The sequence below is a fragment of the Lissotriton helveticus genome, chromosome 3_1 (genome assembly GCF_964261635.1).
Source record: "Lissotriton helveticus chromosome 3_1, aLisHel1.1, whole genome shotgun sequence".
NCBI lineage: Eukaryota > Metazoa > Chordata > Amphibia > Caudata > Salamandridae > Lissotriton > Lissotriton helveticus.
In genome coordinates this window covers 821,517,515-821,535,747 of record NC_136061.1, presented here as the reverse complement: position 1 = coordinate 821,535,747, position 18,233 = coordinate 821,517,515, and the positions used below count along the sequence as shown (strand labels likewise).

The 18,233-nt window shown below is 46.6% G+C and overlaps 1 protein-coding gene across 1 annotated transcript in view; it reads left to right on the top strand.

Moving 5' to 3' along the window:
- CSMD2 (CUB and Sushi multiple domains 2) overlaps positions 1 to 18,233 on the top strand; it is a 607,842-nt gene that overhangs the window by 236,332 nt on the left and 353,277 nt on the right. Inside the window, exon 17 of the mRNA XM_078683053.1 lies at positions 11,551 to 11,720. Coding sequence (XP_078539179.1) covers positions 11,551 to 11,720 — 170 coding nt within the window. The remainder of the gene's footprint in view (positions 1 to 11,550; positions 11,721 to 18,233) is intronic.

Below are 18,233 nucleotides of genomic sequence, written 5' to 3'. Positions count from 1 at the left end.
CCAAGCAAAAGCTTTCTAGTTTAATAAGCTGGTCCGCACACAGGTGAGCTACTCAGAGTTAGCAGGAGAGCTACAGTAGCTCAAGAGCTACTGGCTGGAGACCCCTGAGCGAGCATGTCAAAGGTACACTAAGTACGTTTAGGATGAAGATGTTAGTGAATCCGAACTCTCAATTTCCAAACTCATTTCTAGCCTGCCTCCTTGTAGAGTTTTATCTGGTAAAGGGTCTCGAAAAGGCTGTATGCATTTCATTTGATTTCATTAATCTTATAAAGTGTTTACCAAAAAGAGTACATAGGGCAGAACAAAGGCAGGATCATATTAAATATTTGATGTAAGAAAAGAGGGATAGCAAGAGTTCCTTATCGGACACAGCTTGTATCCCAGAGATCTAAAACCTCCCCGCTACCCAACTGTACTGTCCAGGAGGGATTCAAGACACTGCTGTTAAAAAAAAAGGTCGTTATAGCTGCCCATGGTGTGTCGCTGCCCCTAATCCGATACCTCTAATATCTCTTCCCTCTTCTCCGATAGCTTAGAATGCAGCAGCGACTGCTCCACAATGGCGGAGGAGCGTAGCCCCACTGGCTCCGAGCCAGCAGCTGAATTTTTAAAAAAATATTTTATTATCGTTTTATTTTTCAGCTGCTGGCTGAGCCTGCGTGTGCAGGGAGAAGCGGGGTCGGGCCATGGGAGGGGGGAGTGGGAGTGGTTGGTGCACTTTTAAGTGCACATCAGATTGGCCGGCCGTCTTAGGCCAGCTAAACTGACAGATTCCCTGTGCCTAAGCGGGCATTAACCCAGCCCGCACAGGCCACACCCATGCTCCTCTTATGCTTGAGAGCAGCTCGGGGATTGGATAGTGAGTCCGTGATGCTGTCCCAGGGACTGCTGGGACCAGGATGCTGAGGAGTGCACAGCAGCCAACAGCACCAGGTAAGTCTTTTTTAAATTATTAACCCCCCCCCCACCGTGCGCTACACCCACGCCCCTCCTCCGCACCCGCTCCACCTGCCCCACCACTCTTTATCTTTGTAGGCTACCACTGTTAAAATGCCCTCTTTTAGGTGTCTAAGATTTATGAAACATAATAAATACAGGCAAAAGCATGCCATGGAAAGAGTACCGTGAGCCAGGACCTCCCTACCTAGCCATGATGCACCGTCACTGGCGAATGTTGTGCTATAGAGTAGGCATGTTATAGAACATTAAGGAACTATGCAAATGAAGTGCTCCTGGAGGTCGGAGGGGAATGGGAGTTACTAATGAGAGAGACTAATAACTATTGGGTGGTAGTCTGGATGCAAGACAGCTCGAGACGTTCTCACAGGAGAGAGACAAGGCAGGAGGAATGAAGAAGGGAGAGTGTGAAGAAAATGCTCAGCTATTTTGTTTGAGGCATGTGAAATCATATAATTTTCCTCGAAATTCTACGAAATGTAATGAAAATTGCACAAAGTTACACAGATGGTGAGAAATGTGGTTTGTTGGTAATTTCACGCAAGGGCATACCAAGCATAAAAAAATTGGGCGAGATTTGAGAGGAAAACTGATTTGCGCAGAATATTTCTGTTAGTGGGTCCTGTGCCATAAAAACAAAATACAAGTACTGTGAAATTTTCATATTTCACAAGTGTTGTTTAAATTGTTTAAAGGTCTGGTTATGTATGTCATGTTACGTTATGCGGTGGCATATTATTTTATATCACAATAGTGCAGCTGTGTAGCATTTGCACCATGCTTATGGCACTCTGATGTTTAATTTGAACACCTGTTTGAGCAGTTCTCGAAATAACGGAATTGGATTTGTATATGCTATTTGGCAGGGTTTGGTTGCGTCAGGTAAGCACAGGGGAATTTCTTGAGAAGGTTATTGTAAAAATTAGATGAGTTTTTTCTAATTCGAGTTATTTGTAGAGTGTCTTTGAAACAGTAACTTTGCCGAAGGACTTTTATGGAATTATAGTTCGATGCTAGGTTGTCAGATGCTCAGATAGTGAGTGAGGAGTGGTTTCCAGTTAGGCATCGCACTTCAATAGGCTGTGAGCTGCATTGGACTGCTATGCCCAAGATTCGGGATGCATTTATATAGCCTGTATCTTTGCCTTTCTCTCATTTGCTATCTAATATCTGACATTATTGTGTTTTGTGCAATAATTACACTCCACACTGTATTGAAGCGTAAAAGGTCATTTACTAGGACAGGGTTGTAAACACAATACTCTAACCAAAACATCAATTAACTATAACAATCCCCAACATCAAACCTTTTGTTCACTCTATCCATTTTCCCCTCACACCTATTGCTCTCGTCCAGTTTCATTCTGCGACCTCCTCCATCTTTCCATTCCTGTCTTCACTTCTGTTTCAACATTCTCTCTTGGATCTCCTGCCATCGCACTCTTGCATCCCACACCACCATCAATCACATGTCCCCCCCTGAGGGGTGGATGTTCCCGTCAGTGACTCCACACCCCTCAAAAGTACTGCAGACACAACAACCTACAACCCATCCTAAACTGGCACTCTACCAACCAACCCATCGCCTTGACCTTAAACTTGAAGGGTTGGCGGGCAGTCTAAAATTAATTCAACCCTCCCCGATGGTGCTAGGTGCAGGAAGAGGAGGAGCCCTCCTCCCCTGCACCTTATAACCCTACCCTAATCCCTCCCCTTAATCAATCCCCTACCCCTAACAGCCTGTCCTTACTTCTCGCGCAAACACCCTGGGTGAAGACTGGTCTGCGACCCTACTTCCTCCGGGGGCCGTCATTGCCTCAGACTAGCTTCATCGTTCACAAAACATACTGCACACTCCCTCTGTAAAGCTAACTCTACCTCTGATTTTATTCCGTTTAGCAAAACATGCTTCATTTGCCCCAGTCTAGTTAGCTTTGCGTCAGAGAGTCACCCGGCTCTTTCTTCTACGATTCCACCAAAGCGCCATGGAACCGCCGGGCACCTTCCAGCGGCCTTACCTTTATTCACGCGCAGTAATGCGGGGACGGCTTTGTAATGAGTGAGGTTATGAGTGTATTCAAAGGCGCAGTGCATGAAAGACGTCTAATCCGAGGCGCCTCATCATCAATCGACTCCTTTTAACATCTTGATCATTATACAGATTTCAAGACTGCCTTTCAGTCTTTTGTCACACTTCAGTCACACAATCACGTAATCGACTGCGGGCTGTTCTTTTAACGCGTCGTTTATGTAATGTACGGTTTTCAAAGGAGTAAGCAACACCTTATGACTCACCGGAAGGCGTCTGCGGAGTGTGAGCCGCTGCGCTTTTAGCAGGAGGCATCCTTTGTTGGTACACAGAGCATTGCGCATTTCTTGGTCTTTAACAAGGTATACCGCATGCCACAGACAGTGGGTATCTTTGCTGGTCTAACGTATGCTTGTTTTGCCTCATACAAATTATTTGTCACTCACTTTCATACTTCCGTTTATTTATTTGTTAACCTTTATTGTACACTCTTTGAGTGCAGTCTTGAGGTGTAGTGCACTGGGCCCACAACAGAAATTATGAGTTCTGGAAGGAAGCATTTAGGCTTTAATCAGATGTCATTGATCGTTTATTTTCAATTATTCTTAAATCACTATCTTGGCAGGCAGTCAGTTGAATCTCAGCTTAATTCTTTTCAGTTTTTATAGGTTTCCTGAATTGCAGATGGTTGGTTTCTGCTCTCAAATTAGGGCTCAGAGGATTCCACAGTCTATTTTTTTGTACTCGCCTCCATGTTTAATGTGTGAACCTTAGTGCTTGAGATGTCTGATCAAACAGATTTGGTCAGAGCGTAGTGGGGTGCCAGTTGTGGTATGCTGACTAGGCATTTGCACCAGCAAGACATTTATACAATGCACTGAAGCTTTCCTAAATTGTTGACTCCACCTGTATCCACTGGTTTGAATTCAAGGACAGGCTTAAAATGGTCTCTTTTTTGGGGCACAAGGCACAATTGTGCTGTCGTCATTCTCTCTCTCGCAATATGTTTGTAATTTAATCTGGTGTAGGCAGCACGTAATAAACTTGCCTCCTTGCATCAACGACGACCCAAAGGATTTTCTATTTCTGTGACATTTCAAAGTATATTCAGATGAACATGAATTGTTTCAGTCCCACTCAACATTCATTTCTAATTTTCCCTCCTTTTAAATAGAAAAGCACTATTTCATCCGTTAGCAGCAATATTATCTCAGCAGTGGGTATGGTCTTTCATGTATTAGTAGACATAGTAAAGGCATTTGGTAAAGTTTTGCTGCCTTAGCAGAGTCACTCAGGAGTAAAATGTACATATGTCTGCATAAGTCTGTTTGAGATTTATAGAGCGTGAACCCAGCTGCAAAGCAGCTGAGAACTCTCCAGGAAGGAAGGTATCAGATAGGTGGTTATAACGAGAGAGGGGATCCTAGAGGGTTTCAGAGTTGAGAGAGGTGATCACTGGGAGAAATCAGTGTGCAGTGTAAGGGCGTTCAAAGAGGAGGGCATTTCTGCGGAAGAGGAGAAGGAAAGCTGCTTGTCGGATCTGGACTTAGATCCTTTCAGCTCCTCTGGGATTCTGGGCAAGTCACTTAATCTCCCCATACCCAACAAAAATGAATGTGCCCTCATGTAACGCAAATAGTGCCTATGTAAAATGCTCTGATACATTCGGGTCAAGTTTGTGCTATATAAAACACCATAGAGAAAAAAAAAACACAGTGGCTCTGTCCTTGATTTAGACTGTATTTGATTCCAAGAGTATAATTCAATATATTTGGCAAGTTTTGTGGGGATGGACATTGCTTTGCTTCCTTTGTGTTCAGAATTAACCTGTAATATGTTAGTTTTCCTATTCAAATACATGCCAAGAGCAGACACCAGTGGTAGGTAAACTCCCATTCAAAAATCACTTACTTTAGATTCACAGAGTCTTAATGCCCTGATTCCTCTTTAGGTTCTTTGGTGCCTATCTCGTATCTTATGTATCCTTCATATGCAGTGTTGTTCAGTGTTTTCAAGTAAGTTTGGCCAATCGGTCACATCCTATGAGCATCTCTGTGTAGCGTGTCATTATTGGTGTAGTCTATTTGCGTTTTCAGATAGCCATTCTGTACTTTTCTAGAGGTATGATTTATCTGCTAAATCCTAGTCCAATCCATCATATCTTTGTGAGGGTATTGTTTATCTCGGACACACTATTGGTAGAATTGTTAAAGTATCTTCATGCAGATATGGACTGCCTCGTGTGGCTCAGTTTCATGTGTCATCTCATGTGCACAACGTCTACTGTTGTTTGTGGTTTACCGCTCTTTTCCATTGAGAGTCTTTTGCCAGGGTTTTCTTTTGATGTCCGGTCCGGTGGTGACATTGCTGAGCAGTGTCTTGTGGTCTACTTTAACTGTCAATTGCTGTGGGCAGAAATCTCTAAAACGTCCTGTGTTTAAAGCTTTACTGTGACTAGGCGTGCGAGGGGTTTGCGAGATTTTCTGCAAGCCCCTTAGCTTCTGTTTGTCTAAATGAGCCGGTGGATGGTCTTCTCCTTCCTGCCAATGTGTGTGTGCACACATGCATGTGTATGAGTGTGTGTTTTGTGTGCTTATTTGCTCATGGCTGCTCTACAGCTCTGTATGCATTTCTTTTCTGTGACTTTATTTTGCTTCAACAATGTCAGTTTGTAGGATTGCTTTCTTCACGAACTGATGCCTGACCGATATGATTCCCTGTGTTTCGTGATTTAGTGTAGACGTGCCTTCTCTGTGGCTTCGCCTGTGTGGCTTACAGTTTATCTACCTTGCACCAATTTTGTTCAGCTAATTCCCCCAGCTGTTGCTGTGATTTCACATGGATATGGCTCACTATGACTCTTTCTAAACCTGCCTCTCTCTAGGGATATTTTGCAATCGCCAATGAATCTATGGCATATTTATGGGGTTTTTCTCTGATTTAATATGGGTATCCATTAGCCATCACTGTTTAGTTGTGGTGTAAGCAGAAGTATACTGCAGTACGTTGTGAAACTTTGAAGTGGATCAACAAAAGAGATAAATAAATTACATCTTATAATAGTTCTGAGTTGCATTTAAGGCCTCTAAAGCCTTTGTGGTTCAGAAGGTGCAACTGGTATCCCTTCCGTGTAGTTCTTGTTATGATACATTAAAGAGTACCACAGGCTGCAACATTAAGGATTGTTTCACACTTTTCGAAGGGAAAGACATTATAACAAAATGGATCTAAACAATTCTAAAATAGGTCATTTTTCCGAACGTTCAAAGTAGTCACTTTAAGGCGTTTTATTCTCACACAAAAGGAGAATAGCTTCTTTCAACAGAGCACATCACCATACAAATCTTCATGAAAATAGGTTCATGTAATGGAGCAATTCTTGATAAACTAAGCACTCAAGAAATGGGTAGAAGTAACATTTGATGAATGTACTCTATGATCTATGCCTTCACTTAGATAAAAAGATATATGAAAAACAGTGTGTCAAAAACTGGCAATTTTCACTTCAGCCTATGGCCAAACTCTGGTAGGAACACAAAAGACCCATTGTTATAAGAAACCAGGAAAGTACACTTACTTGGTCTAAAAAGCATGCAGCATTTTGCAAATGATGATCTTCAAGGAAAAAAATTCTACTCCTAAAATTTTGAAGGGTTGTCAGGTGCACCACCATTGTTCCCCTCTTCTTCACGGCTGCCATTCCAACTTTCCTGACAAAATTTCAACACATGGAGTCAGAGTCCTACAAGTTGGCTGGAAATGACCTGCTATTGTCCTACCAGAATTACAGATATTATGGGTCATCCCACGGGGAAGTACCACGTGACAAGTTGGATCCTGGGGCTTCTCTAAGAAATGAAGGAATGGGAATTATAAGGAAAATTGGGGATACCACGCCTGACCCCTGTGGTAATTCTTTTTTTACACAGTCCAGGTGAAAAACTCTGACCCTGCATCGTTACTATTTACCTTGTAATCCAAATGGAGTCTCGTAAAGAGGTCCTTAGCGTTCAACATTGAAGTCTTTATGCCCTGGTTCTGAGTATGTTGCCATTGAGTGTGGTGTTTACTGCATCCCGTACAGTATTTACTGCAACTGATAAATTCAGATACCCGCTGGTCCGGTATTTAAGGATTCATTAAATACCTTCGATTTGGAGTTTTGGAGGCAAAAATTGAAAATGACAAGCACAATATCTGTTTACTGAGACAAATGTCCAAGGAGCCTTCAAACGAAGATTCACTCAGATAAGAGAAGAATGACACAAATCAGAAAACAAAACTTGTGATTATCCAACAAAGTTGTATTTTAATATATTACATTCAGTGTAACGATATTGAGCGTCGGCAACTTCCAGTTAACATACTTAAATATTCTAACTGTAACATTTTCAACCAGCACAGTGGTTCAGACCCCTGACGTACTGCACAACCACAAATAGTCACAAGTGAGTGACAGATGATAGAAAGTGAAGTCAAAATAGGCTTTGTTGTTATGGAAAAGGAGCGCCCAGGGGCTTAAATGTTCTTTTGGCTGGGGCTCTGCACCTCATTGCACCACAGCTGTTTTTGGGTTTCGCCTGCCGAAGGCTGCGCTCTGCGCAGCTCTTCAGCGCAGGTGAAATCCTATGTCGTCAATAAGGACTCCTGGAACGTCCCCCGGCTCTCATTGGTTAGCTCCATAAATGGAGGCTAGCCATTGAGTGCCGGATCTGTCCATCAAGGCTGGACCAGATTCGGGGGCGTTCCGGAGATTTTTTCCCAGGGCGGAGTTACGTTTTTTCCCGTTCCCTCCCCTTTCACTGAAAGTGAATTCAGATGCGCTGTCCATTCCCGCCCCCTCCGTGTGCCTTTCCGCCGCCCTTGCTGTCCTGTGCACGTTTCCCGCCGTCCGTGTCCTCTCCCGCCCCCTCCCGCCGTCCGTGTCCTCTCCCGCCCCCCTCCCGCCGTTCGTGTCCTCTCCCGCCCCCCTCCCGCCGTTCGTGTCCTCTCCCGCCCCCTCCCGCCGTCCGTGTCCTCTCACGCCACCAGCGAGTGCCCACCTCGCGATTTCTGCCCGCCTGCCTGCCTAGCGAGGGCCGCCGCGCTGCCCGCGGCGACCCGGAAGTACCTGGCCGGCCGGCCAATCCCTTCGCGGCCGGCCGGAAGTCCCGCACCCGCAGCCCGGGGGAGGGAAAGGGAAGCCTTGCTGTTTGCCGCTTCCCCCTGCCTGGGGGAAGCCTTTGTCGGTGTTGCCGGTCTCCCATGCCTGGAGGGAGACCGGAGAGGAGCCTGACGAGGGTGGAGCGGAGGGGGCGCGGGGCACATTGTGGTGCCCGCCCCCACCGCAAATCCGTACCGGCAGCGAGGAGGAGGGCAGCAGCGATCAGGTAAGGATCAGCCTGGGCCTGCCTTTAGTCACGGCGCTTCCTCGAGCACTCCGCTGCCCCTGGCCACGAGCACAGCGTGGAGTTGCTGTGGCGTGGCGCGCCGCTGACTGACTGCCTGCCAGAGCGGGGCGTGTGAGTCCGGGAGGGATTTGAACCCTGCGGTGCAGAGCGGAGACAGCATGGCTGGAGTCTGAGGTGCCTTGTGTGGAAGAGGGTCCCCTACCCCAGCATCAGATAACGTCAGGAGGGCTTCTCGCCGCTGCAGGGCTGTCGTAGGGAGCATAACCTGGTTGGGGAATCCGGAGAGCAAGGGATAGTTCCGGCCGACAGGCGGCGTCCTGTCCAGCGCGGGAGGGTGCGCCACCATGGCACCCTGGCGCCCACCGCCGCAGCGTGCCCTGCTCTGGCTCACCTTTGGGATCCTGTGCTGCGCGCCCAGACCGGTAAGGGGGCAGCTGATGGCGGGTGGCGGCCCGGGGCACTACTGTCAGGAGGTGCTTGTTTGGCGACTCTGAACTGCCTCTCCAGTGGCATCCGGGATGTACAATGTGTTGTGGGTGACTTTGAGCAAGATGTAAGGGGGGCAGAGTGGCATGTCGTGATCGTGCCCTCAGAGGTTGTCATTAAGACAGGCTCGCATCATGTGCAGAATGTAACCCTGGGTTTGGCATCATGGCCACCTGGCAGAGTTCAGAGGTGTTTAAAGGAGAGGATGGAATGTACCAAGTGCTTTCATGAGTTGTCATTAAGTTAAGATGGCATGCCCAAAGTAGGCATGGGTGTGAATGAGGGCACCATGGCATGTCCTGGGTATTCCTCTGAGGTAGGCATTACGTGCTGAATGTGTCTTTCCAGTTGCCATAAGGTAGGAAGCCACATGCTGAGTGTTACTCTGAGGTTGGCATTAACGAGGAATGGCATACGAAGAGTGTTTTCTGGGTTTGACATGAGAGTAGGCTGGCATGGGCTGAATGTCTGCGTGGCTGGCATAAGGGGCATGTGCTGATGGTGTCTTTGCGGTTGGTGTTAAGATTGTGTCACTTGGAATAGCCCCAGGACCGGCTGGTATGTGATGAAGGTGACTCTGGGGCTGGCATCATGACACCGTGGCATTTGTTTAGCGTGACTTGGCATCAAAACAGGATGAAGTGAACTTTTGGAGTTGGCATAAGGGAAACCAGGCCTCTGCTGAGGATCCTTAAGGAGTTGGAATGGGCTGAGCATGTCATTGTGGTTGGCAGCTCCATGGAACAGTGTGCATTAAAATGCGTACATGGTACCTAGCATGGCATTAGAACAAAATGTCACCAAATGTTATGGTTCTGATGCTCACATCGCTGTGTTTGGCATGGAACAGACTTGGGTGTGCAACATGTTGCCCTGAGTTTCACGTCATGACATCATGTGGCGCATTATGGACTTTTAGGGAGCATTTTAACTAGGCAAGGAGGAAATGTGCCAGGTGTGTCACAGGTGTGAGCTACGTATTAAAGGTAATGTCGAGTCCTTCTCTGACGCTGGTACAAAGGTGGGATGACGAACTGAGTCAATCAGTCAAATAACTTTATTCGCATTTAGTAAATGCATAAAAGTACAAGTAGTTATCACAGTACGAATTGATCAAGGAATAATTCAAAACAGTTAAAAATTAATTGTATACATTTTTCCTTTTAAAAGATATCAACATTTATATGCATCCACATTACTGGAGCTAGCAGCTATACATTTATGAGAGGAATATTTGCAGTAATCAATTTATGATGGTAACACCCTCACGTGTGGTTTGTTCAGAATAGCCATGCACTGGAAACATGGCTGTGCTTGCTTCCCTGCCCCCTGGCTGTGCTTTCTTCCCTGCCCCCTGGCTGTGCTTTCTTCCCTGCCCCCTGGCTGTGCTTTCTTCCCTGCCCCCTGGCTGTGCTTTCTTCCCTGCCCCCTGGCTGTGCTTTCTTCCCTGCCCCCTGGCTGTGCTTTCTCCCCTGCCCCCTGGCTGTGCTTGCTGCCCCGCCCCCTGGCTGTGCTTGCTGCCCCGCCCCCTGGCTGTGCTTGCTTCCCCGCCCCCTGGCTCTGCTTGCTCTCCTGAGTGTGTGTGTGTGACTCTGGGTGGGTGTGTGTGGCTCTCGGTGGGTGTGTGTGGCTCTCGGTGGGTTGCTCCCCCGCCCCCTGGTTCCCCTTACCCTGGTTCCCATTCCCCTGGTTCCCCTTCCCCTGGTTCCCCTTCCCCTGGTTGTGCTTGCTTCCCTGCCACCTGGTTGTGCTTGCTTCCCTGCCACCTGCCTGTGCTTGCTTCCCTGCCACCTGGCTGTGCTTGCTTCCCTGCCCCCTCGCTGTGCTTGCTTCCCTGCCCCCTCGCTGTGCTTGCTTCCCTGCCCCCTCGCTGTGCTTGCTCTCCTGAGTGTGGGTGAGTGTGGCTCTGGGTGGGTGTGTGTGTGTGTGGCTCTGGGTGGGTGTGTGTGTGTGTGTGTGGCTCTGGGTGTGTGTGTGTGTGTGGCTGGCTCTGGGTGTGTGTGTGTGTGGCTGGCTCTGGGTGTGTGTGTGTGGCTCTGGGTGTGTGTGTCTGGCTGTCTCTGGGTGTGTGTGGCTCTGGGTGTGTGTGTGTGGTAGTAATTGCTGTCTGCTGAGCTCGTCCGTAGGGTACAATAGGTCTCACATTTGCGAGAGATTAAGCTAATGGCAATGTAAATGACAATGCCATTTATTTATTTGTTTTCAAAACCAACACATAAATACAAATTTTGTCATTTACAATGCCAAAAGCTCTAACTTTTCCAAAGGCGAAACCATTGCATTGTAAATGCTTGTTTATTCTTGTCAACTCCAATGTGGTGAAATGGGCTTTCAGGTTGTGAGGCACACGTGTCGGGACAGTGACATGTGCCGTCAGCCAGTGCTTCTGTTCGCGACCCGTGCGGCAGGAACGGTACACTACCACACAAATAATCACACACTTTGCTGACCACACCCTTTAGTGACCCTGACTGACCAAAATTTTCAAAAAACACATTTTTTATTATGACAACGCTACACACTTCGCACGTCAATCAACAGACTCTTGCCTCCCCAAAGCAGCTCACTTGGTACATTGCTACTATTAACTAGGGCGGAAGGTCCCGGGTCTTTCTTTTATGTTGTTTCCCATCATTGGACTGTCACGCGGACTTTAACCCTTGTCTCTCACTGCTTGTGTTCCAGCTGAATGTGGGTCGTCGGTGAGTGGGTCTCAAGGGGTCCTGCTATCGCCCAACTTTCCAGCGAACTACAACAACAACCACGAATGCATCTACTCCATCCAGACCCAGCCCGGGAAAGGGCTCCAGCTGCGGGCCCGGACCTTCGAGCTGCAGACGGGGGACATTCTGAAGGTAACAGAGACACAATCATGCGGTAAAAGTACCGGCTCCGCCCCAGAGCAGGGTCAAGGGGCACACATGGATGACTCTGGAGGAAGACTTACCTTGGGATTGCTGTATGAATAAGGTACACCGAAGGGGTATGGAAAGCGCCCTATAAAAACGAATACAATATAGTCCAGGCTGTACAAAAACTTCCCAGGCAGAGTCAAAGGGTCTACCATCAACCCCTTCACATAGCTTATAGAGTCCCCAACTGTTTGGATGCAGTCTGGCCTTTCATCATTGTTGATGCTACTCACAGAAATATGCTGTTGGAAAGGAGGAATGTTATGTTATGTTACAGGGTTTTATAGAGAGCTCGATTACCGGTCAGGTTTCTTGGTGCTGGGCAACAGAACAACGCACTGTGGGCAATAACTTAGTCCTACGCTTGTGTAAAGAGCCAAGTCTTCAAGAGTTTCTGGAAGCTCCTATATCGGGGGAAGGGAGTTCCTGATGGGTGGGGCAAGAACAGAAAATTTGAAATGTCACCTGTATGACTCTGGAGAGCCTGTGAGTGCCGTCCATCCTAACAAGCGGTAGATTTTGTCCCCCACCTCGGCCCATATACCAATTATGTGTGTGTGTGTGAGTGTATGGGAGGTCTATTTGTGACACAGATTGATGCTGAGAGTGTGGCTCTATGGCCTGGAGGGGCACCCAGCTACTATCAGCTCACTGGGCTGTAGAAGACTGAAAGTGGTGGCAGTAATAAAGATTATAGCAGCAAGGCAGGTTTTTGTACCTGTCCATGCAAGGAAGAGTCGCCTACTGTCCTCTCCCACCTTTTTAAAGTGTCTGCTAGTCCATGCAACAAGGACCATTTGCCATAAATATGGGATAATTGATGTTGCATGTGTGTACCTTTCTCTGTGTATAGATGATGCATGAATAGATTGCATGTGACATAAGTGGCCATTGGCTCACTGGAATTCATTTTCCATTTATCCAAGTGGTACCAAAAAAGGGAAGTTAGAGAGTGTAGCCAACAGATGTGAATTGCAGGGTCCCTCTGGGACATTTTACAGGGATCCTTTGTAGTTGGCTAGTCTTTTGGATGATAAGGAGTGGAGACAGAGGGTCCTTTTGGAGTTTAGGGAGTTTACCCATCTTTCTTGGGCTTATTTTCACAGGCGGCCTATCTCTTGCAACTTAACATGTGCCTCCCCTCTTTTGTATACTTGTTGTAGATCTCTCCTGTCAGGAGACCCCCCCAGCTCCAGCCATCCTTCCTGTCAGCATATTAGCACCCTGTAACGAATACCACGGTGTTGCTATTCCGATTAGAATAAGCAAAAGGGGCGGGACTGCCCAAAGTGAGCCTTCATAGTTACTCTCTGCAACATTGGTATAAAGATATATAGAGACACTTCTAGGCAGAACCGACCTGGGAACCCAAAGCAGCCCTGGCAATTTTCTTGGACCAGCCCCTGGAAGCTGGTCCAAGTACTGCATGGCCCCCGGAGACTGGAAATGCTTGCTTGCTGCTTTTGTTACTATAGCAGCACCGCAGCAAAACTGGCATTCAGTAACAAAACTGGCCCCACAGCTGTAAAACCGGCCCTCGCCCTTCCAGCCTCCCGAGGAAATGCCCAATGCCAGGTACGGCCAGCCCGGCCCTCCTTCCAGGCAGTACGTTTCTCTATCAAAATCCGGGGACTCCATGCCAGTGTAGACCAAAAAACTCTCTGGGCTCCAGGTATGGGGTATTCACTACCACTTTCACTTGCCAAGTTTGAGACCTCCAACCCAGGAGCTTTGACAAAGACTGCAAGGAGGGGCGGCCTGGTCTCGGCTTCAAGGGAGAGAGGTGTCTGACTGTTCAGGAGGGGTGTTGGAGGTGCCCTTGCACAAGGAGGACATTGCTCAAAGGGAGATGAGCTGTGAAGGAGCAAAGCAGGACAAGATGAATATGTCCACTGCAGCACCAGGGAAGGACATGCACTGCTGTGCAAGGGCAAAGCTTAGGACCATAAAATGACTCTGCAGTGTCAGCGAAATGATGCACCCCTGTCAACTGAAGGTACAGAGGAACTTGTGTGCAATTGATTTCCGTTTCAAAAGCGAGGTCCTAGAAGTCGTGTGCTTTTAGGGGAGACCATAAAACAGTTCTGTGCCCCCCTCCTGCCCAACAAGAGAAAACCAGAGTGCTGGAGAAGAACTGCACCACTCAAGAGGCATGCACCAGGACCTATTTATGCACCATTGCAACCAGAGGTGGACTGGTTACTCTGTGACAAACATGATGGATAGCCTGTTCGATGTGTTAAAGTGCCATTGGAAATAATGCACTTGTAATACTGCGGATGGGAGATCTGTCACGTTTGTGATGGAGTAACCAGTCATCCAAACTCTAAATCTGGCTGTCAGTATGTTTGGGTGATATTTTCTGTGTTTGGCCAGGGGGTCTCTGTCCTGCTTGAGAATGGAGGTGCTGCCTGCACCTTCAACTAGCTAGCAGACAGCAAAATGGTAATGTTCAAGCCCCGGAGAATGTAGACAGGGTAAGCAAAGTCTGTGAAGGGAATTCCACAAAGTACCTATCCACAACACATTTTCCTAGTGACTACCCGGGTGCTACCTATTATAAACCTTTGCACAAGGAATACCAAAAGGTTACTCCATGGGAATAGCACAGGCCCATTCCACAGTAACTGCTGAAAGTTAACTTCATCCCTCGTATCATTTGCTGCCATCAGTGGCAATGGTCTTGCGTTGTCTAGGTGTTGTAAATGAAGTACCTTTTTTTTCCAAAGATGAAGCACTGGCTAAACATTGAGTTGATGACTTGTATTGGTTGAATTGTTGTGCTCCGAGTCTCTAACTCCACATCCACCTCCCTGTGTAAGTCTTGTTCTGCTTGACTGCGCTACCCGCGAGGGTCCTGTGTTAAACATGAGTGCTTGGTGTTAAATTTGGGAATTAATAGTAAACAGCAGTGGTAAAAGGCTTGGATTATCACAGCCTGAGCCCATTAACCCCTGTCTGCCCCGGGGACTATAAAAAGGTCCCATGAGTACTATGAAATCAGTGCCTATAGAAGATTCACTCCTCGGAGTGTGCTGTATGCATGTAAACATTCAATCACTCAGCTATGTTAGATGATTTGAATGTCAACGTGGACTTGGGGGTGCCTGGTGCTTAGTTTGAAAAAAACAAATATGTGTGGGACCCAAAACCTTCTTACGACATGCCTACCACTGTTTTTGGATCCAGACCCGCTTGCAGGCAGTGACTTCTGGTCAACGTTTGGGAGCATGAATACTGCCTTGAGTATTGTGAACATGAGTGAAGGGAGTTAGCTACCTCATTTTAGAGTGTTTGTGGGGTTCTACTCAGTGCTGGAAATAGAACAATCGAAGTGCAGGTTCTCTGTACCAGAGTACCTGCTTGTTTCTGAGAAGTGCTGGTACTCTTCAATTAAAAGTATTATGTCTCTCTTGAGAAGTGTCGGTACTCTCCATCTCAAAACAATCATCCTACTTCAATCCACCCTACTCCAATTTCCCGCACTCCAATCTACCCCACTACATTCCAATCTTCTCTACTCTAATCCACCTAATGTACCCTACTCCACTGCAATCTACACCACTCCACTCCTCCCCAATCTACCCTAATCCACTCCTCCCAAACCTCTCACTCCACTTCAATCTCCACTCCACTCGCATCTATCCAACTCCAGTCTAACCCAATCAAAGCACTCCAATCTAACCAATATACCCCACTCCACTCTTCCTCAATCTACCACATTCCATTTCACTCTACCCAGTCTACCCCACTCCACTCCAATCTACCACAAGCCACCCAAAAATACCCCTCCAGTCCAATCTAATCCACTCCACCCCAATCTATCCCACTCCAACCTACCCTTCCCCACCCCACTCCACCCCAAACTACTTTACTCCAATCTACTCAATGCAATACACCCATACCATTGTACCCTACTCCAGTCTACCCCAGTCTACTCCACTCTAGTCTACCTCACACCAATCTACTACACTCCGATCTACCCCACTCCAAACTACCTCACTCCTATCTATCTATCTCCAATCTACCCCACTCCATTCCAATCTACCCTACTTCACTCCAGTCTACACTGCCATAACCCACCAAATCTAGCCCACTCCAATCTATCCCATTCCACTCTACCTTCCATTCCAATCTACCCAAATCTACTCCACTCCAATCTACCCCACTCCAACCTACCTTCCACTCCAATCTACTTCGATCCACTGCACTACACTCTTCCCAAATCATTTCCACTCCACTCAAGATCTACCCCAATATGTCCCATTCCACTCTACCCCAATCTACCCCACTCCAATCCACCCCACTCTAATCTACACCAAGCTACTCCACTCTAGACTACACCACCCCACCCCACCCTAACATACCCCAATCCAGTGTACTCTACTGATCTACCCACCTCCCGACTCCCATCTACCCCACCTTATCTGCCTCAATCTACCCCAATCCACCCCACTCCGTTTTAACCTGCTCGACCCCAGATCCACTCTACACCAATCTACCCCATTCCACTGTACCCCACTCCATTCTACCCCATCCCACTCCATGCCACTAACTTTCAGCCAAGCTCAACAGCTGCCACACCGGTGTACATAATGACTAAAACACATTGCAAAGCCAATAACGTTTTGCATATTCATTCACACTCTGCTCATTCATTTGTTCACATAATTTGATCCCACGTTCAATCTGGTAGTCACTCTTTCACTCACTGAAATGCTAACTCACTCATGTATTCTTGCATTTACTTTCAAACTCTGTATCACTTTTTCAAACTAATTACTTAGTCTTCCTCTAGTATACTTACTCAATCACTCACCCATTCACTCACTAACTCCAATGCTAACTCGGATGATGAGTTAATCTGTTGGCGGGCGCGACATGCGGTGAGCTTCGGAGGATTTTTTGTGTTGTTGCAAATGTGGAATGCAGAATTACGAAAATGGCAGCATATAAATGTCAGAACAGGGACGCCAAGACATCTCTTTATCGGCAATAAAAAGATCAATGCTCAGGGTCATTATCCGTATTGATCAAGCTGGCTGCAGAATCAAAGTGAAAATAATGGTAAACTAAAGGTTCCTACTTACCAGCCCTTAAAGGCAGAGGCGCAGTGCTGAGTGCCTACTTTGTTATTTTTATGGAGCAATAGTGCCATCTGGGGTGCTTCAGCAGCCAATCACAATGCTGATTAACTTCCTTTTCATTACTGCCACTCTCACTCAGTGCGAGAGGGATTTTATGTATTGGCCTGCTACCTCATCTGAGTCTCAAAATAGCAACTGTGTTTGTGTTCCCTAGGTATATGTGAATGTGATCTTGGTTAAAGAGTGCATTATTTAAAGGAACAGAACGTTGTACTATTTCAATTAGGAACTGTCAAACTGGTAAGGATGTAGGAAAGTGTATATTTTTCTGAAATTGCAATAAAACGTAATGAAATTACGTTCAGTCACGGTGAAGTAAGGTTTGCTGGTATTTCTGTGAGAATCAGTCCCGGAGAGCACAATTTAAGCCAAGTTGCAGAATGAAAAATTAAAAAAAATGTGAACATTCACATTATGCCCAATTTAGGATTTGTACACATTTTGCCGGCTTAAGTAGCATTTCCCCAGGCCTACCTTTTAACATAAAGTATGCTATAAAATATGTATTCCTTTCAAGCATAAGTATTTTCCAGTACACAGTGACTGCACACAACAAATCTTTTAGACAATGCAAATTGGAATTCTCAATTAATCGGATTGCTTGAAAACTGCATGCTCTAATAATCCCAGTTCAAAAACGGAATACATTCTTCAAAATGTTAATGATGATGCATTAAAAAACTACAGACGTGGAATTCCATCTGCCTGTGCTAAACAGGGCTCAGCCACCGGTGTTCTTTCATAAGGATGTGTCATTCTTCTCAGAGCAGCCTGGCCTGGCTTCAACTCAAGGCACCAGGCTGAAAATGACGACTATTTTAATATTAATAACTAGCTTCAGTGTAACGTTCCTGTAGTGTAGGCCGTTCTGTCGTGTTGCTTATTGATTACTTATGGAACAACAGAGCACGATTGTTTATCCTCATGTTTAAAATCTTATTTCAGACAGATTAGAATGCTGCATTGACAAACTGAAAGCCCTGCTGACTATCTGTCCCATATGTATGACTGTAATTGAAGTTTTTGTTTAGATATTGAGCTCAGTGCTAGTGTTTAACAAATGTGTACCTTGATTGTAGCTTGGCCTGGAAACAGCAAAGGCCAGGACCCTTACTTATCAATGCACTTCTATGTATGCGCACAGTGGGTAAAACCTGTTGATACATCAGGACCTCAGTCTGTAGTACCCTAGATTACTTTGACTAGTTATGAACTATGGGGGAATGTGTGCTTCATCTATCCATAGTTAATGCAGGAGGTATTCACACCCTTCGGCTGATGGACAACACCATTTCACAACTCATACTGC